We start from the raw sequence: 26,248 nt of genomic DNA on the forward strand, positions 1-26,248 counted from the left end.
GGAGAAGCAGCAACATTAGAAGAGTTGAAGGCTGCTTCAGAAGCTCACGTATCTTCAGTTGGAACTGTATCACCATTGAAATTGCTCCCAAGTACTTCAGAAGTGACTAGACTGTACAGGATACAGTTAATAAAATACCATGTATCAAAAAGCCTACTTCAGCATGTGGTCTGTATCTACACACTTTAGTGTTGCAAAGCAGGACACATTATGACAATTCTGCCCCTTTCCTTGATGGGGGACTGTGCACACAGACACATAGACCTTCCAGAATTTTCCCTAAGAGGACATCCCCAGGTAACAAATTTGTACGAGAATACCTCAAAAAGAACAGCTTGCACCTCTGATCTCAGTTAAAGCTCCCTCCTTTTCCAAATCCAAATCCTGAAGGGGGAGTTACTTAAAATATTTATACAATGTAGATCTTTTTAAAAAAATAAGCAGAGTATGACTGCAGCATAGCTGATTGCAGAGCAGCTAAAGGGGTTAGAGAAGTAGTGTCTGGAAAGACTTTTTTCACTATATATGCTATATATTTCACAAGTAGTGAATGACTGCAAATATATTAGGCCAGGAAAGACAATTGGACTAACCTCATGAATTTTTATGATGTCCCACAAAAACAAAGAAGATTAAGAGGAGATTTCTGGAAATTCAGAAACCAACTGCCTGATCTACTTTTTATTTGTGGAAGTTAATTTAAGCAAAAAATCCTCCCTTTTGATGCCATCCTCCTTTTTATTTGCCATTAATTTGGCATTCATGAGTGCACTTCCAAGGTGCTGTTTGGAAACTGAGCTTGTAAATACAGAAAGGTTTCTCTAAATCATGAAAACAACACAACTGCGGCTTATGCATAGGATATTTAGCTTTTAATTTACTCATCTACACATACAGACCCAGGAATCATCTCAGTTCTTCAGACCTAGTTATATCTCTACTGATATTCCTGTAAGGACATACGAAACACAGTTGCTGTATATTCCAACCATAGGAAAAATACCTAGAGGTGTTCCAAAAGGAAAAAAATCTTCCATTAAGAAGTGGACACTGGGATCTTTACGGTGTGCCATGGCACCAATACATTGCTCTGCCAGCACATCTGTCACTGGTTATTCTGATCCACACACACACACAAGGGGAGAAAGTTTAGTTCTTGGCTTTAAATTAATAGAGAAAAAAATATTGTTATAGACTCCGACCGCAACAGGATTCAACCTTGAACTGAGTTGAGGATAAACTGAGCTCCCCATGTAGCCCTGCCATAACCCATCCCTGCAAGCATGCAGTTCGTATGAGTGAGGCTGCCGTTTCTACAGCCTTTCATCTATGAGATATATGGAAAGCCAGATTTTAATTCACTGTGTAATATGTATGCGTAGAGTTGGCTGCATTTTACATAAACATTGTCACCGTTTTTATGACAATCAAACTGTAGGCCAAGACAATTCTGCAGCCTGTTTCAGCTGGTGACTAAAACTCTGGAATAACACATTCCCCAGAGCTGCTTTGCTGGAGGGCGCAGTCACGCAGCATTTCTGTCCTGGGATGCTTTCTCACCTCACACAGTGCTCACGGCTCCCAGGAAATGACAGGAATACTGAGCACCTTGCAGAAGTCACCCTTCTGAGATGGTACCAAAGCTCTATTCAAGTACAGCAATGAGGACGCCCCAGCCAAACCAAGGACCAAAAGCCACAGCAACGACCGCTCGCACAATGCAGTCAGGCCAAGCACACACACTGGATGCATTAATGCGTCTAAACCCGAGCACTTATTTCAGGTATCAAATTAGGAGGCCAGGTTCCTTCAGTTCTCCGTATAATTAATGGTAAGGGACAGAAGCTCTTTGAGGTGATTAAAAGCCAGCTCCTGTTCCAGTGTTAGCAGCTCCCAGAATTTTATCATGAGCCTGAAAAGCATTTCTGAACAGCTCTGTTCATTTAAAGCTAACAGTACGCTCCAGATCCTGTGTTTCAGAAGAAAACTTCCAGAAAATTGTGTTGTACATTTACCCCAAAGGTTCAAGAAAAGAACAGGAATTTGTAATTTTAAGAAAATTTCAATAACCTCATGGATTTTTTTTATGAGGGGAGGAGTGAGGGGACTGACTCATGATATTTTATTTTTTTAAATACTTGTGGCTGGCTCTGCTGCATAAATAAATCAATCCCCTAGCCACACAGCTCCATTTTTCCAGTCACAGCTTGTTGTTTTATTTATTTTTTTTTTCCCTCCATTGCTGACAAATCACTCCAGGGAGTTTTTAAACCCAGTAGTCTACTTTCCAAATGGAAATGGTTAGTATAATTGGAGAGAGAAAGCAAATAACAGCAGAGACTTACCCCATTTTTTGGGTAGGCTATCCATCCTAGATCCCCCATTACTGTGCGTGAGTCCAGTAAGTTCACTGAAAATAAGAGGAAAAAATTGTTAAGGAAGATGGAGGGATTACAAACTTCAGTAAATATTTCAAGGTTTGGGTGGCTATGGTAAACAGGCCATTTATAATTAACCAAGGAAGTTGGATTTTTGTAAAGCAGAATAACAATGTAATAATGCCTCTAACAATGAGGTCATACACTGAAAACAATTCTATATATGCATCACTTTATTCCTTTGGGATCTACCACTGAAACCAAGTTGCAAATGCACTAAACTTCTGTAAGATCCAGATCCTTCATGTTCTTAGGATCTGGTCTTTTGGGGGGAACAAATACATAATGTAAACTGTGTGTTTATGTGTATACAAGACAGAGTACATAGGTATACACATATACTCCAACATCTATGTGTTTATACACACATTTCTTCGGAGGTGGCATGTTTTTAGCATAATCAGGCCTTTAAGACAACAACAAAACAACAACCAACATACAGAGTTTCCTGATTAATACTGTAATACTTGCATGTAAAATACTTTTAAAAATAGACTTAGTGTTACTGTTATCAGGAACCTATTCTTTCCTCCCTCTCCCAGGTTTTTCCCAAGTTTTTGACAACTTCATTTTAAGATAGTCAAGGATCTTTTTTTCCTCCACACAAAAACTTGGAGTAGCTTTCTTAAGTCACATAAGCAATCAACAACTTACATTAAACAGCAAAACACTATTCCCAGGCTTATAACATTTTTTTTCCCCTCATACTACCTGAAATACTGAGTAAGAAGTGTGAAGTAATTAAATCTACACACACTTAACTCAGCTAAGGAAAATTATAGCAGCTTCTGGTGCTAAGCTTTCACCTCCTGTACCCACGGCTTTAAATCTTCAAGTTAAAAGCTTGCCTCTGAATCAACAGCTGTCATCCAAAAATCTCAACCTAGAAGGAACTTTATTCTACTTTAAAAGCACACAATTTCCTTCTCTTTGGATTACAACACTCACTTCACACAGTACAGTTGTCTGCTTAACACCTCACTTTTTATACTTGTGTCTCTCCTGAAAAGGAAGCGATTTCCCAGGGTCTTCAATTCCTGATCTCCACCCTATGTGCTCTTTAAAAATCCCACTGGAAGTTTTCACAATTCAACTTCCAAGACTTTCTAGCCCAAGAACAAGCTTGAAATAAGTGGAGGCAGCTTTGTGCTCACTCCTTTAGTACCAACCACGTAGGTTGCTAGAGAAAAGAAACAAACAGGTTGCTTGCCCAAGTACAAAGGGTGTGAGTATAACATCTGTCACCTCTAGTACTCATACCAGGCTGATTTGCCATCTCTGCACAGCCAAATACAGCAGTGCGAGCACCTATGAGTCATACAGACCCTTCCTTACACTGGCCCAGGTCACCCTGCTGCAGGGCACCACAGACAAAATTAAAAATGCTGCCGGCTGAGTACCTCAGATATCAGAATTACACTATTTACAGAGGCATAGTAAGAAAAACCAGAAGTACAATATTCTAAAATGCATACTCCTTTCTTTAAATATTCCATAAGATTTTAAAACAAATGCAGATTAAACAACAGATTTAGTTTGAAAAAAAACAAAGTTCTCTGAGTCAGTTTGGTCTTAATCATCGTACTGTACTGAAGGCTGATGACTGTAATCCCTCATACACAAAAACAGCCCAAAACACAAAAATACAAAGCCGAGGTAGAAAAAAAAATCAGTTCTCAACTCTAGCATCAAACACTTATCTTAAAGATTTGTCTATCCAGATATTTTCACAATGTATGCAAGTATTAATGCAGAACACTATCATAACGCATATAGATGTTCTGCCTGGTCAAGTATATTTTTATGCTGTTGAGCAAAAACATTTGGTAGCTCAGGTTTTTCATGCCCAGATTGCTTTCTCCTGCCAAAACAGACAACAGTTGGGAGCTGGCAATGCTACCGAACTACAGGATATTTAGTGGAAGCAATACTCAGACTACACTGAACTACATCCACAGTAAGTAAACATACAATTAGGTGGCCCTCCACCCCATGGCCTAAGCAAAATAAACGTACTGATATCATCCACCATTAAATATGTCACCCAGTGACGGCCAGCCTTTCCCCTCCTTAAGTCTGCAGGTAAAATGCTCATTAAGGTCTCCTGCTCCAGCTGAAGTCAAGCACCAGTACCCAAGTGCCCCTGAACCACACTTAATTTTCTTTTTAATGGGATAAAAGGATGACCTTAAAATATACTTCAAAATAGGACATGCATAAATAACGTCCCATATAACTGTATACTATTTTAAAAAGCAAGAGAAGGGAGTGCAGTTGCCAAAATGGCAGGTTTACCCAAATTCCTATTACAATCACTATAATTGAACTGCACAGAACAGTATATTCCTGCCTTAAGTCGCAATGGATGCAAAACAAGTATTGATCTACATCGTACAGCTTAATTAAAACCTGTCCCAGAGATACTACTAATGAATGTAATTAGATAGTGTGTTTGATGCCACAAACTTCTTCATGACATGCTAATTAAGGAAAAAAAGGCAGAAAAAGTGCCTTTATTCAAACATCAGATCATAAAAAGAACATGATACAACTAAATATTGTATTATCTTTCTATCAACAACAATTTTTAAATTGCTGTTATTAACTTCAATTTCAAAATCATTTTCTGTATATGAAAAGATAATACAACCCATTCAACTCTAACTCAAGTCAGTGGGAATTTTCCTAGTGGTGAGTCAGCCAGCCGAGCTGAATACTAAATCTCCAGTTAGGAAAGACAATTCCTCCCTTATTTTAGTAGAATTCTGCTTAGAGCAAAATAAATAGGAGAGGACAGGATACACCTTTTGACAGGCACCGCACAGTAACCCAAAATTCACATGCCAGGAAGACAAAAGCAACAAGTGACTTTAAGCTCCCCCTGTGCCTGGGCTCTCAGCACAGCTCAGACAGCTCTGAGGGGCTGCTAAGGCACAGCAGACTCTCCAGCTGCCCCGTGGGCTTCTTCCCAGGACTGCTTTCCCAGCATGTCTTCTAAAATACTGCGCTACATCGATCTGCTCTGAGTAATATATTTAGCCAGTACTTATTCTAAATTGCCTGCAAGGACCATAACATTTTTCTTTAAGAATCCCCAAAATTCTCGTATAAACACAAATTACTGCTGCTCCATCTACATACAAGGTATCTGCATCTTCCCCATCACCACCCTAGCCAGTCATTTCCAGTAGATCTGTCCTTTACTTGCATCACTGCCAGGCCCCCACCCTACCCTGATTCAGCCTCAAACCAGGCCAGAGAGCCCTGGCATCCCTCCTCTGAGAGGGTGACTCCTCCAATCGCCCAGCTGCAGGACCTCCCCACACATCGTGACAGTGCTGCCAACACTTTCAGGACACTCTCTCAGGCAGCCTCCCCATCCGCACTGCCAGAGAGGCCACCAGCGCACGGTCCCGCTACACAAGCCCATACAGGCTCAGCACCACCTCTCAGCCTGGCAGGAACATTACTGTTGCTGAAAGGGCTTTCATCAAAAAACTGTAGATTGAACAGGCTGGGGAAGAAACAGCGGGCAAACAGCAGGTGAAGTATGTAACAGCAACACGAAGGAAACCATTTCAGCAGAGACTTTAGAGAAGGGCTGCTGCCATTCCAAACAGATGCCTCCATAACTCACTGCATGGCTACTTGGGAAGAGATTAAGCTTTTTTGCACCTGAATAAAAAACCATGAAACTGTCTCTGGTTCAACCCACAGCAAGACAGAGACCAGAGGTCTTCCTCAGAGCAGCAGAAGTAGCTCCTCCCCATCCAACCTGTGACAACCACATGCATGCATTTGTCCATGCCCATCTGATAACCAACACAAACATTCAGGTCACTGAAGGAAGGAACTCAGGAAAACCTCCAACTACGGTGCTTAAGGTTTCCATACTTCAGGAGGTCTAGTTCTGGCTCCTATACAGCTTGGGACATCTGGACCAGCCCCAATGCTGTAGATACTCCACAGGTATAACCCAGAGCTGTACTCAGCAGCCCTTGGGATGCAGGAGAGTTTACCCCACTGAAGAAATCTCTCCTGAAATTGCTAGCAACCCTGCTTGGCCCATAACCTTAAAAGCCTCCAAAATAAAAGAACTCATTTATTCCCACTTCCTTTCCCCTCAGCACCAGCTAGCTATGTCTCAACGAACAGGCAAGAAACCTCAGAGCCCATAAGCACACTCTTAGCACCTGTACCTTTGCCAGCAAACTTGGAAGAGGTACATATGCACATTCAAAAATGTTTTCTGCTCATCTCCACCATCAGTGCATCCATCCCACAAGCCCTAATTATTTCTAATGTTCAGTCAAGGGGAACACAAAACCACACAGATCTATATCATCATTAACTTCCATGCCTTCAGGGTAGGATAAATGATGATTAAGTCTAAAGTCATACCACAGCCTTTTTTTTCCTCCTCCTTTTTTAGTACAGAATAATAGCCTGGGGAATTTGCATATGCTCTTGTTCTCAGACAGGCTAGTTACTACAGGTGAGCAATCAAGTTAGAATAAAACCAGAAGTGATCTAACACCTTTGCCCTGAACTCTAGCTTGTGAATTAATAGTGTTTTTTCACTCAGGAATCTCTGACAGGGAGACCGGATATGGCTTTTTACTCAAATGTTCCCATCATGTTCATACAGCCAGCATTTAGCAGCTTCACTATGGCTATACAGGGGTTGTGGCTGGAAGGAAGCACAAGAAATGTGAGGGCTGTTGGCATTCTACATTGACCTAAACCAACATTGCTGCCCACACAGCAGAGCACCCCCTTCTGACACAGCCACCTAAAACAGTGCCATGTGGCAGCACTAGCTTGCCCAGGCGAAAGCAGAGACGGTCTGTCATGATGGTACAATGCCTGCAGTAGAAGCCACTGATCCATGGATTTTTTTGGTCTCATCAGTGCAGTGAAATGGCTTCTCTGGCTCTGCTAGACAAGCTTCATTTTCTTCATTCCAATTTCAGATGGGGAAAAAAAACAAGCTGAAAAAAAACAAAAATCCCCCACCAACAGGCTAAACTACTGATACTTCTGATCCTACCAGCCACGTGTCCTCCTGCTATTTCGGCACCTAAGGATCTTTCAGAAAAAACATCATTGCTCACACCAGATCAACGTGTCTGCAGGCATACAAAAGGCTGATACAACCTCTTCTCGGTTGCCATGGTCTTTGAGCTGATTTCCAATAAACTCTTATACACCAGAGTAGTCCTGCTCTTCAGCAGCACCATTTGCAAACTATGGCTTACCACAGGGCATGCTCCACCAAAGCTTATCCTGAGACAAATCGCTCTAGAACAGACAAAAAGATCAGGATAGCAAATGCTGATTGAGTTTATGCCGTGAAGCTGTAAGAATCTTTATTTCACTGAAATACACCTAAAGCAGGAGGAAAAGAACATCCTCGTTGACCAATCAATACCCTATAACTACAGTTTCCATCACAAAACAAACAGGAGTAAAGAAACCTTCCTTAAAGCCTGCATAAATATTTCAAAACTCCAGGATTTCTAAAGTAGCACCTTTTTAAATAATAACATTTGATTCAAAATGTTTTGTTTTAAACAACTGAAACAAACCTCTGCTTTAATAACATTTGTTAAGAATTGAACAGGAATCTGAACGTTGTTTTGGGTAACCTGAATCTGAACTCCCATGTGAAAAAAGATGTGAATCAAGTGCTCGTACATCCTCATGCAGCTCCTGGCCCCCTTTGCACAGCTCTCCACAGGACACAGCCACCCATGCAAAGGTCAGAGCTACATCAAGGTAGCGCCAGCTCTGACCCAACACTCATAGCTTGTGTAAGCAACTAAATTCAAAATACTTGTGAGAAACCTCTCATAGGAATACTCACACACTGCCAATTAAGCATGAGGTGAAACGCTCTGCTGGATGGGGGTCAAGGTGCACGGCAAGATGCAACAGCAGCACTTTGCACCAAACCCTCACTGGGAGGTCTCCTGAATAGCATCACAGGCTTTCCACCAAGCTTCACGCCTCTGCTCTCCTCCTCCTTCCCAAGGCAGGGGGTATAGCTGCCAAAGACACCATCATTAACGGAGCTGGTTTCTCCTTACACTGCATACCTCCCCATCCTTCCTCCTGCACTCCTGGAGTTCACTGACTACCAAGACACACTGACTGCAGAGGACTCTTCATCATCATGAGCCAAAGTTTTCCTGCTTCATAAATCTTTGCTGGTTTTATTACAGTATTGTTGCCATTAATTTTCCAACTGTTTTCCCTCTTCTGCCAAATATTTCTTCAAAAAGTATAAATCCAAGGCGCTCCAACAAGTGACAGTCAAAAATAATCCAAGAAAGCAAAAACAAATGAAAAAAACTCTTGAAAGAAATGAAAGACATCAGGGAGCAGATGTTTTGTATTAATTAGCTACACTGAGTTGGGACAAAAACACACACAGGCAAGAACCTCAGAAAGATTTCCGTCGGTGGAAACCAGCTACAGCAGAGTGCAAGCTGTAACAGTACCTATTATTTATAGCCCACTGGAGGAAGAAAATATACACTACTTAATGAACTCGCAAACTAATATTAACTGCAGATTTATATTTTATTACGTTGGCTTCATTCTGCTCTAAGTTTTCTCATGATTCCCTTTTATAGCAAGAGCCAAAACACTAGAATCTGTATCACAGATTCATAGATTTTTAAGGCCAGATGGACAACTGCAATCATAACATCAGCCAGAGAATTTTACCCAGTAATTTCTGCATTATGTCTGTAATTTATTTGAACACACTGTTTATGAGGGGTGTAATATGGTCCTTTGACAAAGTTCTTCGGGTTGGCTGTATTTTTTCCCAGCAGACACAGCACCAGGGAGTGGGACCAAAAGCTCACTTTGATAACCGGATCCACTAAAACAAGTAGGAAACTTCAGATTTTTTCCTTACAAGGACTTGCACTCAAGACAAGAGTCAGTCATTTGTTCTTCCCACCATACATAACTTAAAAGCAGAAGTGGTCAGATTATTAGCTTGACACCAAAGTGCCTGGAAACTTAAAAACTCCAGTATGGTTTGTCTTTTTTTTTTTTTTTTGTAATGGCAAACACTCCCATTCCGATCAAAATCACCATTTAATTGAAAAAGAACTATTCACTATGAAAACAGTTCGTAAAATGTTTCCAGCCCCACTCATAAGATCCACTGGAAACAACGCTGTACCAACACAATAATGGATCTCTGAGATGGCTGCAGCACAAATCTTCTGGGGAAACCAGCTGGGCAAATATCACCCTGCCATTAAGAATAAGAAAAAGAAGCTTCCACTGAAGGCAAGATACAACTAGCACCTGCAACCGCAACCTGACAACCAGCCTGCATGGAGAAGCAAAATGCAAGTGCTGCCTGCAGAGCCAGGGTATCTGCAAATGGCTGAAGGAGGCAGCCAGTTTCTTCAAGGCCCTACTTAAAGCAAGTATCTTATTAAGCACTCGCATAAAGTCAAGCCCTAAAATCTTAACAGCTTCCCAATGCAATCAAAACACCTGCTGGCAGTGCTGAGATGAAATCTCACCTTCTTCCCTAAATCAGAGCATTACCAACTGAAAGTCATATGATCTCTGTTCCTAAAAGGTATCCTAAAAGATATGGAAAAATTGTTATGCATATAACCAAACTCAAAGGAAAGAAACTCTGCACAGACACATCCAGAGCTGTCAAGGCTGTCAGCTTTCACTACTAGTGGACTTGCAAGACCTCACTGTCCAGGGCCAATAAAGCCTTCCTGTTGACAATAATGACTACTCTGCTGCCACTGAGTTCACTCAAGTAGAAAAAAAAGGAACTGACATAATGCTTAGATAGCATTCAGGAGCAAAAAAATATTTAAGATGATCTATTGGCTTTTCAGGGGGGTTGACAGTTTATCCCTTCTATTTCTGTTGAGGGAAGAGGGTAGAGGTTGCTAGTGAGAACAGCACAGTGCCAACACGTTTTAGAAAGAAACTGCATGAGAACATTAGTAAAGCAATGATGGATAAACCAAGATGACTGGGGGTTTTCTTGAGAAATTAACTTACAAAGGCAAGCATGCAGATAGTTTCCCCAAGTAGTTTGACTGTTTTGGGACATGCAAAATAGTTAAATAAAATGATACAAGCCCACCCAGAGACATCATGAAACGCACATTACTGATGCTGAATAATTAATTTCCTCACAGATGTGTCTCTATCCCCTCAGAGAATTACAGAACTGGTTGTTGTGATGTCTTTCTAACATTAAATGATCCAGGTTAGAGAACCCAGGAGTTAACATTTTGGCAAGACACCTGTCCCCTGCGTCAAAATGAACTAGCTGGCTTGAAAGCCTGCAAGACCTGGGTCCTGCCCTCTCTCCTACAGGCTCAATACACACTACACAGCCACCTAAACCTAGAAGCTCAACTTCTGTGGGGGACTGCTTCCTCTCCATGCACACCCACCAAGGCACAGTTTGCTCAGGAGCACACCTGCTGACCCCCTCCCGCTGATGCTCAGGAGCTTGCCAGGGGAAGACAAGGGGCAGGAGTCACCTTCTCTCTCAGGCTGCCAGACCAGCTCATGCAGGTATTCCCTGACCTGCTGTGATAGTAAATGCTATGTCACCCTCTCCAGGAGGCATCTCTCATCCATCCAGCTAGCGGTCACCTGGGCAGCTCTACGTGGTCAAAGTCCTCCTAACACACCTCCTGCACAATTCCAATAGAAGGGAAAAAGGAGAGAAAAGGAGAGTGTTTTCCATTACCAACACCCCCAGTGAGACAGACACAGCATGCACTGAATACTCCCACAGCAATTAGTCTGACCCAAAGCATCTTTAATCCTCTTTGGAAAGCAGACGTAGGAAGGTTGTGCTCATACACACGGCCCAGGGCAGCCTGCAGGTCCCAGCACCCTTGTCCACAGCAGGCAACGTGCCACTGGACCTCTGCAAACAGCCACCCATCACCTCCCAAACCCAGAAGTCAAGTGCTGCGAATCGCAGTGCTTACATCTGACTGTCTCCTCTCGACTAGCTTCCTTGCAGAAGACAGGGATATTGCTTTCTGCCTCCAAGAGGATAAGCACATTAAACCTTTGGAGAGGCTCAGATACTGCACAGACCAAAGCCATAGCAAATACCAAAACTGAGACTGTAAGAGATATAATAGGTCAAAGAGGCAACTAAAAGGGTAACAAATCCCTAGAAAGACCTAAGCTACTGAAGGCCAGTGCTCAAGTTTGCAATACAGCTGGCTGTGAAAGCAACTGGGACAACCGCTTTCACCTCAGCAAAACCTGTCACCTCAATGTCCAGGGTGTTGCAGAGCGGAGTGAGGGGAAGGCATGATGTGAACACAGAAGACAATCCATCTCCGTTCCGCCTGTGCCAAAACACAGGGACATCCTAAGAACAAAAATATATTTTCAAAGGAAAAACTGATCCTCTACTAGCTTTTAAAATACGCAGCAATTTTACAGCAGACATCAAAAAAAATTAGTTTAGTGAGAGTAAGTTATAAAAAAAAATTGTTCATTCCAATGCAATTATTGACACACTATTTCTGCAGCGTTCTCTGAATAAAGAAAAAACCTAGCTCCAATTCATCCTGGTTGGAATGAGGTCCCATCTCTCACCAGCACTTATGGCCAGTGAGAAAGGTGCACTTATGACAGATATTTCAATTCTGTGTTTAGATGTTTTACTATAAGCACAAGATTTTCCTTTTTTTAAAAAAGAAAAAAATCTTTTTAATAGATAGCAGGCTGAGTATCTGTTGAAGAGCTGCACTGAATACTCTTTCCTCCACAAAAGTGAGCACTTAACTAAGAAATTCAGTGCTTCTACAAAGTGACAGATATGTGTGCGTTTGGTTTTTTTACATGTCATTTTGCCCTTGAACCATGGACAGATTTAGATTTATTGCCTAAGAGGAAGTGATAATATTAAAAAATTTTGCCAAAAATGTTTGTTTTCTTTTTATTTTGGGTTCGGGTCTCACTTCCCTGACATCCCTGAGCAATGTTTAAAGCTCATCTCTATTCAAGAATATACATACCTGCATATTTACAGAAACAGACCACTGAAAACATAGCTCCAAGACAAAAAGACTGGGGCAATCTAACAGCCCCACTCCTGCAGAAGCAGCACAGAAATCCTCAGAGCAATAAAGCATGAAACCGGTGAGATCACAGAGCAAGATACCACATAATAAACTGTCCTGGCTTCGCAATTTCTGCCAGATTTTATGAAATCCTGCTCCCACCTTCCCCCCCACCCTGAGCCTGCGGCAAAACACTTTATATTTGATTGCAAAGAATAAACATTTCTTTACAGGTGGGATTTTGTTTTCTTATTTAAACAGAAAGAGAACAGCAGACATGGAGATGGACCATATACCAGAGCCAAAAAGTTAGGTAACGGTGGGAGAGTTAACAGTGGAAGGGGAAGAAGCTGTCAGACAAGCCCACTAAATCTTCCCCTTCTCCCTGCCGCTTTACCCGTCTGTAAAATGATGTGCAAAAAGCTGCTTTCTACTTCAAATTACGGTGTCAACATTTACACTACTATAGGCAGACAGTCTGTCAGTGGTTCTGTTTAAGGCAGTTTGCCTGTCTTCCAGTATTTATTGCAATTTTTAAGATAAGCTTCAAAAGGAAACAGGTACTATCTTGGAGTCAATCTTTGCTATTGTTTATTTCCTTTTTTTTAAACATGTCATTAGACAGCAATGCTTTTAGTCATATACTTAAAAGTGCTGCGTTTCAAAAGTTGTTTGACTGTCAAAAGGGTAGTAGTTTCCCATTTAAAGCCATGACTGAATCTAAACCTCTTGAAAAGCCATACATCACACATCAGACTGATCCCAAAAAGACCATTGGGCATGAGCTGTCCTTCCTCATACCAGTAATTCCACCGCAGTAAATTTAAAAGTTAACGGGATTAGTCCTGTGAGTAAAATAAACACAGAGCACTGATGCTCTGCTGTCATGGAATCATACCGGGATCCATTCCAATACACAAAATTAAGAACAGATACCTCCTCAAAACCTCCTTACAAAGCACTGTGAGCCGACTGAAATGTGTCCAAACTTACCCGTTCTGCACACATAAGGTATATGCCCGCCAGCAGTACTTAATACCTACAGAATCACATAAAATGCAAGAGCTGTGTGAATGCATGACATACGAAGCCAAGCTACTAAGAGCAACCTAATAAGCAAAATGTTCTGATCATATGTATTTTCACCCAAAGCATTAGACTAATCTGAATACACTGATATGGAAATTGACTATTTTCACACCTGTTTCTACTAAATAGACAAAAAAACCCTTGAAAAAGACTTCATTCACTAATTAAAGACAAATATTGCAATGTTATACCTAAATATGCATTTATCCAGTGTGCCATGACACAGAAATTATATGTCAGTATGAAACAACACACACACACAAATCAACACACTGAGAACAGGTAGGCTCATTCCACGCTCTGGCATGAATAATCTGCAAATTACAACCTTCCTTTATTTTTGCCTGCACCAGACCCACCCCTTTAATGGTACTCATTTATTCATTCATTCAAATTAAAAGTGATACATTAAGATACAGCGAGCTTAAAACAACCCTGGAAGAATTATGAGGAAGAGGACCAAACGCAGGAGTTTGTAACTGAAGAATATCCTTCTTGTCTTAAAACAAATGCAACAAAGACTTATTTTCTCTTTCTCACCTTTGTCTATTTAAGTCAATGTCATTATTTCAAACTGTGTTTTTTTATTTTGCTTAATAATGTACTTCATTGTTACAGCACTGCCTCATCAGTACTCACTTCTGCTGAAAAGCCCTAAAATGAAATATATGTATTTAACAACAATTATGCAAGTATGTTGTGGAGTTAGTTTGTTACAAGCAATCAGATGTAACGTACTCCATTCTTTTAATTTGCCCACATGACACTTATAAGGTCATGTGGGTGATGTCCAAATGAGACCTGCAAACCAATCCAAATCCACAGACAAATAATGAAGTTTCAGGTGTAGGGGAGGTCTTTAAACAATTCCTTCGTTCATTCTGTTTTTTACATAAATAATTTATATAAGCCACTTCCCAAACCCTAGTACTTCCAACAGAAAGATTTCACACACGTGTATTTTTAAACTAAAGGAGGTGCAAGAAGTCCAGTCGCATACTGCAGGACTGCCTCTCACACCCTATTATCACAGCGAATGCATTTTAAAGGAATAATGTGCTTCTGAAATGCCAGGGCTTCAAAATTGTGTATAATTTCAGTGTACTCTTTGGTCTATTTTCTTTGTGACTAATTTCTGAATTTGTAAAAATAGTCAAAGGGAAGAAGGAAAACTGGTTCTAATCAATGAACTCTGTTAAAGAGTTTAAAATAATGGCTAAACAATACTTCAAAATGCATGAAATAGCACTGAGCCTTCATCCTTCTCTACATGTTTTGGTTTTAGCATATAAACTGATAAGAGGTGATTGAAATCAAAATCTGTTTTATTTCCCTACTACTACAGGAAAACCTAGGGAAAAAAATAATTCCATTTTCCCAATGTATATCCTTCAGTCCCTAACTGGAGATATCTATGAAGGTGACCAGGTTTATGATACAGGCTGGTCACTTGATACTTCCTCATAAAAATGGCAGGAGCTTCTGAAACCCAGCTGCCCTTGCAAAAAGCTATTTCCATGCTGAGGAACCCAAACACTGCATTTACTCCCCCCCCTTCTCCCCCAAATCTTTACCTAGGTTTTTTAAAGCATTTTCCCCTAAGCGTCCCTCCACTAGAAGGTAAAACCGAAAATCATGCACTGTGAATTTTTAACTGTATATATCTTATCCTACGAAGTCCCTGTGTATTATAGTAAGCTTTACAGAAACAAAAAAGTGATGCAGGGTTAAAGAAAAAAGTAATTATGAAAATTTGCCATCCTCAAATTCTACATCCTACATGCGTGTTACATACCTACACGGCACCGGGTACCAGCTAGTTGCATAACCATGGTGAGTAGGATGAGGGATAATAAAAAACCAAAACCCAGAAAAACCAATACCACCAACTTTTCAAAATATTATTCACAGGTCTAAGACAGCTACCTCCATCCGAGCAAAAGTAAAGTTCCCAACCAGCTGAGCGTAACAACTAATCCCAAGGGAGGATCTCTCTCGTCAGAGCCCAGAAGAAGCCAAACTGAACTTTTCAAACCCAAACTGGTGACGAGTGTCAGCGCATACGGCTAGGCAGGCGGACTTCAGCGTCTGAGGTTTCTCATGCATTAGGCTTCACGTACTGCAGGGTGAGCCGTTCCCAGAAGCAGTGCTGTTCAGTGGTAATTGGCAAAGGAGACATGCTGTGAGAAGCACTTGTCAAATAATGCTTGTTTACAAATAAATCTCCTTGCAGTACAGGACAGCAGCTATTCAACTGAAGTTCAGGTCTGCCGTCAGACCCCTCCTACCAGCAGTCTTTTAGCTTTGCATTTACTGAAGAGACAAGAATTAGAGAGCAGCAGTCGGAAAAGCAGGGGGAGAGAGACCCTGAAGCAAGTGCTGACGCTGCTGATCATTACTGTAATATTCCCCTACAATCTCCCTGTAAAGGTGACACTAAACCCATTTGCTAGGCAGCTTCATTAATTCTTTCCAGTACCATTTCTTATCGTGTGAAAGTCCTATTCTGCAGCTGCCTGCTCGTGTGGAGACGCCTCTATGCTCGGTGAATGGTCCCGTTGACTCCACAAATACTATCCAGGTTTTCCAAGAACTGGCAAGGGTGGCCAAGACAGGGCTCGGAGCACCTGCCGGTCTCTCGGCAAAGCATCGGGGCGGACCGGAGGGCGCAGGACGGCGTGCCTCCCAAGAGGCAGGTGAGTAACAGGGAGACCCCTTTGAAAGCCGCCGCGCTGCCTCGCCGGCATCACTCCCACGGGTGAAATCATCCGAAACCACGCGAGGGCAGAAGGATTGGGCCCATCGTTATCTTACCAAGGCAAAAACCGAACCATTTCCATCACCCGCAAAACAACGCGCTTCCTGAACATTTGATATCTTCACACGCAGAGGAACAGCATTTCCCCCTTCCTCTGCACCTTTTTTTTTTTTTAAGAAAACTGCGATTCACGTTATTTTCGCTCTTCAAAATAAATTACAGCTAGTTGGTTACCTCAGGCCACATCTTTGAAATTCTGGTACGGTTTTCCTTCACCAACCCCTGCATACCTCCTCCCTCTAAAGCAGTTTCACAAATAATTACGGTGCATCACGAAGCCTGCCTGCTACGAGCGGCCGGCATCCCCTCCAGATGCTGAACTTCTCCACCCATTGCTTTCACATTACAGCCTGCCCGCGGATCCGAAAATAATAATAAAAAGCCCCAAGCAGTACCCACACCACGCACAGAGATAAAAACAGTCCGGTTTTAAAGCCTGGAAGTGCCCTGCTAGACAAGAAGCCTGGACACACGGCTTTGGCTGTTGGCCTCACAGAGATTAAACGTATTACAAATAAAAAAAAAAATTAAAAATCATTCCCTGGCGCCCGCGTTCCGCTGCGTTGAGGGTTAAATACCGGCGTCTCCGCGGCTTCCCCTCTTTACAGATATATTTTAAGCCACGAAGTCAGCGCACTGCGGCCAGCGCTTGCGGGGCTCCTCACCGGGCGCCTCCTCCCCCGGGCCGGCACCCCCGAGCCCCCGCCGGCCACGCTCCCGCGCCCCCTCCCCCGCAACACCCCCCGCCCCGTGCAAACTCCCCCGTGCAAAGCCGTGCAGTTACGGCCATGCAACCCGCCCCGTGCACAAAAAGCCCTGCAAACCCACCCGCACACATGCACCTGTGCGACTCCGCCGGTGCAAACCGCCAGGAAACACAGCCGTGCGAACCCACCCGTGCAAACGTCCCCGTACAAAGGCAACGCCACCATCACCCCCCCCCCCCCCCGCCCAGAAAAAACATTGCAAAACGCACCCGTACCACGGCGTCTATGCAAACCCACCCGTACGAGCCCGCCGGCGCCCTCAGGCAGCGCTGCCTCCCCGCTCCCGACCCAGGGGGCGCGCACCGGCCGCTGCCGCCCCCCTTCCCCGGGACCCCCCAGCCCCATCGGCGGCCAGCGTCGCCCGCTTCCCCCGGCGCTGCATCCGCCTCCCCCAACACGTTCCAAAACTGAGCCTGGGGAGCCCGAAGCAGCGCGCCGCCGGGCAGCCCCCCCTCCGCGGCGGGCGCTGCCCCGACGGCCCGGCCGCCCCGGCCCCGCTCACCCTCGCTGCCGGGGCTGGCCAGCAGACTCCGGAGCGCGGCGCACAGCAGCAGCGGCAGGAGGCACGTCCAACCGGGAGCCGGCGCCTCGGCCCGGCCGGCCCAGCGGCCGGCGCCCCGCGGCCCCATCCCGCCGCCCCTCAGCGCATGGGGCGGCGGCTGCCCCCGGGCGCTGCCCGCTCGGGTCGGCTCGGGACGGGACGGGGCGGGCTGGCAGCGCGGCTCCGCTCCGCTCCCGTCCAGCCGCCGACGCGACTGGGGAGCCGGGGGGCGGGGATGGGGGAGGCGGCCCCGCGCCGCCGCGGAGACGCCCCCGACGGGGCGGACCCGCCGCCGACGCCGTTGTCGCTGGTGCCGCCATCGCGTGCGGGGGCCGGCGCCCGCCGCGCCTCAGGGCGCCCCGGGGCGCAGCGGGGACCGCACCTAAAATGGCCGCCCTGCGGGAAGCACCCCCGGAGCCGCGGGCGGCGGCGCGGTCACTGCGAGGCGTCCCCCGGGCTCCGGGGAGTCCCGGTGCTTCCCGGAGCCGCCGCGGGTCCCGGTCCCAAAAACTTTCCCCTCAGCCCACGGAGCCGGGGCAGCCGCGATTTCACAAGGCAGCAAGCCTGCCAGGAAGGCTTGTCCCTGGACAGGAAAGCAAAAATGCCAGAAACTCCGTGGTGGAACCACTAGAAAGATGACTTTTGGGTACGTTTTACCGCAGATCACCACCAGAGCACAGCTCTGGATCCAACGCTGACAGCTAGTTTCACAGAAGTTTTCACTGGGGTTTTTTACCCCTTGGAGCCCCAGTTGTCACCCACTTCATCTTCCTAAAAAAAAAACCCCTATGTATGAGAAATTAATTCCTGGAGGTTTATTCACCCACATCAGCTCTTCCCCTGAGGAGACTGCCTGCAGGTAAGCTAATAAAGACAAAAACCCAGCCTAACAGAGGCAGAAGCAGCAAGTCAAGGTTGAGCAAAACCCTTCTCACCTGGTGCTGCCTCTTCCATTTCACCCCAGCGCCAAGATTTTGACCTCCTCATTTATATTTTAAAAGCAGTAACTGAAGTTTGAACACCTGCAAAAGGCTCTCTCTCCAGGGGGTGAGGCTCAGGACTAGGGCTCCAAAGAAGTTGCAATTAAAATTACAAAATCCCCAAAGCCAGTTTTAAGAGGGCAAGTAATCTTCAGCCAGGGAACTGCAGATAATGCAGCTCTCTACATCACCATTGCTCATTGTTTATTCATAAGTAGCTGGACAATGTGTTTCTCTGTGCCTTTGCACTATATACAAACCTCAGCTACAGCCAAAATGTAAACATAGTCCTGAGCTGCAAATGCATGTTATTTTCAAAAGTGTTTGCTCCTTTTGCAAGAGGATTTTCTACCTCGAGCTATTCAACATTTTTACTGCCACCAGGAGGACAAGGAAGGGGCTTTGCTTTACAATGTGAGGTGCATCAGTAAAGTTGCCAGCCAAATGAAAAGCACGGCATGCATCTGTTTACAGCAGTGCATCAGATCTTCGCTATTCAAATATCCTACTAGTCTGTTGTTTAAAAGGCACCAAGGTTTGCCATCAGACCACCCCTGCATAAAGCTGCAGGGTCAGATCTCCTCAGCTGGGATAAATCACAGCTGAGAGCATCTGACCCCAGCTCTGCATCAGCTTTAGGATGGGAGTAGCACCATGTGGTGTACTCACTTCTAGGGATCTGCCATCTGTAGAAGCAGTGGTAAGTTTTGCCACCCAGAAATCAGGGCAATGCAGTAAAACATCATCAGAAACCGTGCCTTGCTAGAATAGTAAAAGGATCAGATGGCAAAGAACAAGCAAAATGCCAAGCTGGGTGGGAGCCTCCACTGGCCAAGGGGCAAGACTGCTGTAGCTAGAAAAGTCCCTTATCACAATCTCATGTCAAACTCTTGTTTGCTCTCGATTTTCAGCTGCTATTTGCCAGTCATTAACTGCTGTTTGGACTGCCAGCCTTATAATTTAGAGGCATTTCAGATGATATGTTAGTGACATCTTAATTTTCTAGGAAACACTGAGATGAGCTTCATGTGATTCATAAGCTATTTAAAAATAGCCACCATGCTCTAGGTATCATCATAGCTGCCTTTTTTTTCTGCAGGAAACCAGCTTTTATTCCAAGACATTTGGTTTGTTCTCCACCCTCGCTGTGACACAGGGACAGTGTCCCAACCTCATCTCCCAGGACATCATTGAGTACTGATAAAAAACTAAATACAGCCTTATAAAAGGCTGTCTTATCCCAAAATGAAGGGTATTGCAACTTTATGCACTGTCTAGCAGATCCTATTTGGTGGCCGCTCAGTCTTCTACAACTCTCCTCCTGGTTTTGCCACCAATCTTATTAGCAATCTGCAGCAGGCAATTCTCTCCTGCCTTTTGCCTCATCAGTGCGCTCTTAAAGAGAGGACAGAAATTTTAGCAAAGCACTGCAGCATTCCTGATAGCCTTGATAGGTAACCAGAGGGAAGCTGGACAATCTGAGGGGATCCCTTCCTGTCTCCCCCCAAAGAGTGTATCTTTTATTGCTTTGAGTAAATTCACTGTAAAAACCACAAGGTATGGGCTGCAAACTATTCAGGAACCTAACCGTATCAGGCTCATGCCATTTCTGCCTACATCCAGCCTGTATTTTGCGACAGTTTCAAATTTTTCTTCCTGCATCTCATTTAATTCATTTCTGCTCCTTACATTTATGCCTTTTTACCTATGCAAACAGTATTCTCTCTTAATCATCACTCAGTGAAGGTCTGTATTTCATCCTACTATGTCTTTTTCTCATGAGTCATTCCTACAAAGTGTTATTGATACTGTTATTCTCCAAACTCCCTCCAGTTTCCCCACCATCTCCCTCATTACAGTTTGCCCAGAAGTGTGATCATACTAAAGCCATCATAAACAACTACCTCTAAAATGCTTTTGCATATAGTGTCTGAAACTGAAACAACAGCTTTGCCCTGTGTAACTTGCCACTCCATATGTAATTTGCTGTCAGCTATTACACATATTTTAAACTATTTATTAAACCAGACATCTTTTGAAATGCATTTCAGATTATTTCACTTAAATATGCAAAAGCTCATTTTCCCAAGTTTAATTTACTTTCTTTCCTGTGTATGTAGTTCCCTTCATATAATTTCTGTGTTCTGACTGGCTTCTAATTCTGCATTGCCAATTCATTTCGTTAGTGTGCTGTTTATCCGTTCATCAGCAGGATACACTTGAACAATAAATGAGTCTATCCTTCAGATTATTTCAGGAACCAAAAACCGCCAGCCAAAGCCATTCCTGCATCGTTATTCTTTACTGAAGTGTAAGGACATAATATTTACTGCATCTCCATGTTCAGTAGGGCCACCGTGTGAGAAAAGATACAATTTCATACTTTAAGTGTAAACAGTCCCACTAAAGCCATATCTTCATTGCATTAATGGAACAGAAGCCCCACTGTAATGCGAACTTTAATTAGTTAGGCGTATAAGCATTTCCATTTTCCTTTGAAAAATCCTTTTCTTTCAAAAGAGTCAGAGAAGATGACACCTTTAAGGAATGCCCTCATGAAATTTAGTAATTAGTTTTTGTTTTTTCCTCGCAAGCCCTTTGAAACAGGAGAATTACCTCTATTCAAAAACTAAATGCATATTAAAAGCAAAAGCAATCTGGGGGCAGCTAAGCAGCTTTGCATAGTAGATATATTTGGATTTGTACCATGAATGCAACTACAATTTTAACACAAAATGGCTGTGTTCAGCAAACACCACAGCAGCCTGTGTAGGACTGCAGAAAGCAATAGTCAGAGCCCCAGCGGACAGCAGAAAAATCTGTAGCAAGAGCCAGCGGGGACAGGAAAGTTAAACATCAGGTGCAGGTGGGCCACCCCTTGGCCAGACAAGGTATATCAGTGATTGTGCCCCTCGGTCACTGCTGAAACCTTCATACTTCAGTGCAGAGAAAGATGTTAACCGACGAACTGGTATTTGCATGAAGAAAAATGAGCAAGTGGTAAACAAAGCATTGCCTGTGCAAGTTTACAACCCAGCCACTTGTATGGTCTCAGCACCAATTTGTCTTTTGCCACCCCCACAAAACACAGGAGCTACTGCAACTGTGCACTTAGGAAAATCCGCTCACTTCATTTACAGCCTGAAATTAGACTGAAAGCCATGAAAATCCATGGGCAAAACGTGAATATTTGTTTCAGTCAGAAAAGGCTTAGAGAAAGCATGACATTTCAGCCTGGCATTTTATTTTGGAGCGCTTCATCACCAGCCCTTGGTCTTGATAACAGTTCTTCCAAAGGCCCCTGACCTGGCAGCACACTCTCCCATTTGCAAATGCTATGTCACTACTCCCCTCTCTCACTGCCCCGTAGTGACCTCATGGAGCCAGATCCCAGGTGTTTAAAAACCCCCTGTCCACCTGCAAGCAAAGGTATGGTCCCTGGCCCAGAGGGCTCAATGTATATCACTTCACATGCCAATCTGGATTAGACTGATCAGCAAAATAATCCAGGTCAGACATGGAAGTACACACCTGTGAGCACCAAATGCAGCAGCAGATACAGCTGGCAATACTTGCAGACCACCTACTACTTAGCAAGTATTGAGGTGTTTCTTTGCATCACACCAGAGGAGAGCATTAAAGGGAACAAATGAAATGGCTTTTCAAAGATTTATGGAGATTTTTCTAATGTAGAAAGTGGAGCACAGGAGAAAGTGCAGAGGCTAATTTGATTACATTGTTAGCCCTGTATAAATTTAATAATGGACTCGCTTCCACATTTCTCATTGTAAGCTATTTACATGCATCCACTAACTGCAGTAGCTCAGCCCCTCACGCTCTTGAATCAGGCTTCCCAACCCCCCCATGTGAGGAAGAGGAGCACTACTAATCCTGCACAGATAGACAGAAGCAAAGGAGATGTTAAAGACCCAGATAAAAATTACTGAATTGATTATGGCCCCTCTAGATCAGGGACAACGTTCTTAAAATATTAATGAAATTATCTTTTTCTTGTATCAGACTAGGAATCAGTAGATATTAAGAGGAACTGGCATATCTCCTCAAGACGTTCAGTCATGAGCTTTAACAGACACTGCACAAGCTCGGGCAAGTGACTTGGGTACATTTGCAAGTACTGGAGTGCTTTGTGAAAATGTAGCCCTTGAGTAACTTGCTCAAGGTCACACAGAAGGTGTGGCAGACCTGGATAAAGCTCAAAAGCTATTAGAGCATCCATTTGCTTTTCATTCTCACTTTTCCTTTTCCAGCATGTCATTTTGGATCAGGATCTACGCTAGCAAACATGGACATTACTGTAGTTCAAGGGTTCACAGTCAGCACTTCACTCATTAAATGCACATTCTTTCAAGGTACAAACACAATAATGGATATAATGATGAAAATCACTATATTAGTGTATCATTTAATAGGGAAGTACATTAATCTCCTGCATACAGTACTGTCCAGAGCTCACTTCCTTTCTGAACTATGTTTCATAAGGTCAGTAATGCCTTCTTTAATTTCTGAGGGCAGTCTGGATGGCTCCCCTGAATTTCTTTGATTATAGGCAGACTAGTTTCATTAAGTTGAGCTACTGCCCTGCATTCCACACCAAGGCCAACTGTGTCTACTTCTCCTCTTGTTTGAGGAAAGCAAATCCATTTCATCTTGCCTCACTCCTTCAAGCAGAGCTGTTTGATACTGACTTCTCTATTTCAACCTACCCCTAATGATTTCCTAAATAAATCACATCATTGTCGGTCACTTCATATCTCAAATACTTGCAAATGCTTAGCAAATTCAGCTGCCAACACATTCATTTATGTTCTTGTGAGATGGCATCTGGATCACAGCTATAGTTTTGAGTCCTTTCCATCAGCTAATTGCAAATGTTTTTGAAATGCAGGAGCATATTTATTTGTCTCCTTCATTTGCAGTGTTCAAGTTTTGCCTTTAGGAAGGCCTTGAATTCCAAACTCAGTAATACTTATCTCACAAAACTCCAGTGTCTACTCAGAGAAGTGCTTCAGCAAGTATAAATATTTTTTTTGCATGTCCTTTGTTAAGTAATTTTTAAACTACAGAGTGACAAGGTAGGATCAGGGCCAGCTTTCTGAGACAGACTGCCTCGTGACAAATTCTGTCACAAATGTTGCCCAGTGACATAAAATCCATGTGTTTCCCACTGACACTTTTAGCTTTCAGTGTTTCTTCCCCTATCCCATCCAAGAGTTACAAACAAAATCCTACTCAAAAGAGCTTAGATTTTGAAAAATTGAAAGAAAAGGCAAAAAATCCAGCAGCTACCTTTTATACACCGACTTCCCAAATTGAGGGTCTAGCTACCATAGAGAGGCAAGCCTTCCAGACAGACTTCTGCTCAATACTTGGAAAAACTGTTCCTTCCTACCAGAAGAGCTGGAGCAATTACATGATATTGCAATCAAGGTACAAGACTTGGGTGCATTGATACAAGTTTTGCTTCTGACACAGGCACCCTGACTGATCCTGAGAAAGCTGTTTCTCAGTTGAGAATATCCCTTTACTCAATGCTCAGTGACAGGGTCCCAGATGAGGTGCAAGTAAAGCCCTGTTAACATATACATGTGCCTTAAAGGGTGAGCATTACACCTGAGGTGAGGCTGAAGGGGATCACCATCCAGCCTGGCTTTTGCACCGTGACTATCACAGTAGCATTTTTGCATCACCATTCATTGGCAGTGTGGTTTAACAATCCAAGCAGTATCCTGGGGACCAGACAAGCCAAATCCAAGGCCTGCAACCATTGGTGTGCCTTCCTTCACCTCTCTGTTTTCCTCCAAGTCTGCCCATTCCCCTGCCAGATGGCTTTTGCCTTCTCTTTCAAGCAGGACTGCCTTTTAACATAGCTATTGACCATGCCTACTTGTCACCTATCTCCTCATGCAAGCCGTTCTCATTACCTTTGACATCCCTTGCCAGATCCAATTATAGCCGGACATTGGCTTTTCTAACCTCATACCTGCATGCTCAGGCAGCGTGTTTGTATTCCTCACAGATTTCACTGAAGTGTTACCCGTGTACTGGACAGTACCGGGCTGTATACATGCCATCTGCATCATATGATGGCTGTAAATGAGAACTGACAGCTCGTTACCAGTTAATTCTCCTATAGCTTCTCCTCCTTGCTCTCTAAACTGCATTCCCTTTCCTGTCTCTTGCAAGATCTTCTGGGCTGTGGCACCTTTGCTTAATCTCCACTCAGTTCACCCTTTGGTAGGTTCTGCCTTCCCGCGTGTGCACTCCCAGACACTTCTGTCTGCCTCTGTTTTCTGCCTTTAATTCTGCCCCCAGCTAAACAGAAAAGTAGGTGATTACAGTTTCATTCAATCAGGAGGTAGAGGAGATGGGGGCACATGCACAGCAAGTCGAGAAAGGAGTGGCAATCAGATTACAGCTATAGCCTACAGCAGAATACTTCATAATGTGAACTTATAATGGGTCTCTGGTCTAGGGCACATAACAGACATTTTACCCAGAGTGCAATAGCCACCCAAAGACATTTACTTCAGGAAATACTGACCCTGGTACAAACACTGAAACTTTAATAAAACCATTACAGATGCACTGATTGCATAGCTCCTTTGGACAGTGAAGCTACATGGGGAGGTGAATAATAAAATAAGCAAGGTGAACAGAAGTCATTATTAGGCCATTTACATAAAGATTTACTGAAAACTCACCCTTAGAATGGCTTTTGGCCAATGCATTATCCATATCCAAGAGCTAGTCACTGAACAATAACCATTTCAAAACATATCCCATCTTAAATACACATTGTCCTCTGCAGATCAGTGTATTTAAAGAAGTTAAATCAAGAATCAGTATTTTCACTCCCATTTCATATTGACAGTATCCAGACCCCTTACGCATCTAAATGTAACATTAAATTAAAACACAACAACAAACATATTTTTGTGGGGCTGTACATTGTTTCTGCACATGCTCAGAACCACTTCAGCACTAACAAGCAAGTTGTGTTTAAATATGACAAGGTAGCTTGCCATACTTTAAGTGACAAACATGACTCTGCCCACAGAATTTAAAAAAAAAAAAGATGAAAAAGCATTTATAGAGGAGGGAAGAGTCCCATCTGGAAGAAGTGCAAAACTACCTCTCTGCCTTACTAACCTAACTAGTTGACCAGTCATTTACATGTTTCATCTTTCTGGGCCGATTCAGATAGAATTATTCCATGCCAAACAAACGTTTCAACACTAAATAAGCTTTCTCTGTGTTTTGAGGGAAGCATCAAATCCACAGTCTCTCCTTTCTGGACAAGTCCCCTAACCAAAAGGCAATTATACAGAAAATATGAGCACCTCAGAGCTACAGATAAGCATCAAGGAGAGAGACAGGAATTTGCACCAAGCATTACAAGCATCTCCACCAAGGATGAGTATTTACTAAAAAGCTGTGCAAAGGGGCTGGTCATTGTACAGGGTAGCGGTTGACACTTCTGTTCTCTGCTGCTTT

The 26,248-nt window shown here is 43.5% G+C and overlaps 1 protein-coding gene across 13 annotated transcripts in view; it reads right to left on the reverse strand.

The window, feature by feature from the left end:
• EPHA5 (EPH receptor A5) overlaps positions 1-17,967 on the reverse strand; it is a 195,777-nt gene extending 177,810 nt beyond the window's left edge. For all 13 annotated transcript variants that reach the window (XM_075090578.1, XM_075090590.1, XM_075090588.1 and 10 more), the window contains exons 1-2: positions 17,715-17,967; positions 2,346-2,410 (exon numbers count right to left, since the gene is read on the reverse strand). In XM_075090578.1, coding sequence (XP_074946679.1) covers positions 2,346-2,410; positions 17,715-17,841 — 192 coding nt within the window. In that variant the 5' untranslated portion in view covers positions 17,842-17,967. The remainder of the gene's footprint in view (positions 1-2,345; positions 2,411-17,714) is intronic.
• Positions 17,968-26,248: the final 8,281 nt, after the last annotated feature.

Source organism: Phalacrocorax aristotelis, chromosome 4 (assembly GCF_949628215.1).
Source record: "Phalacrocorax aristotelis chromosome 4, bGulAri2.1, whole genome shotgun sequence".
NCBI classification, from domain to species: domain Eukaryota; kingdom Metazoa; phylum Chordata; class Aves; order Suliformes; family Phalacrocoracidae; genus Phalacrocorax; species Phalacrocorax aristotelis.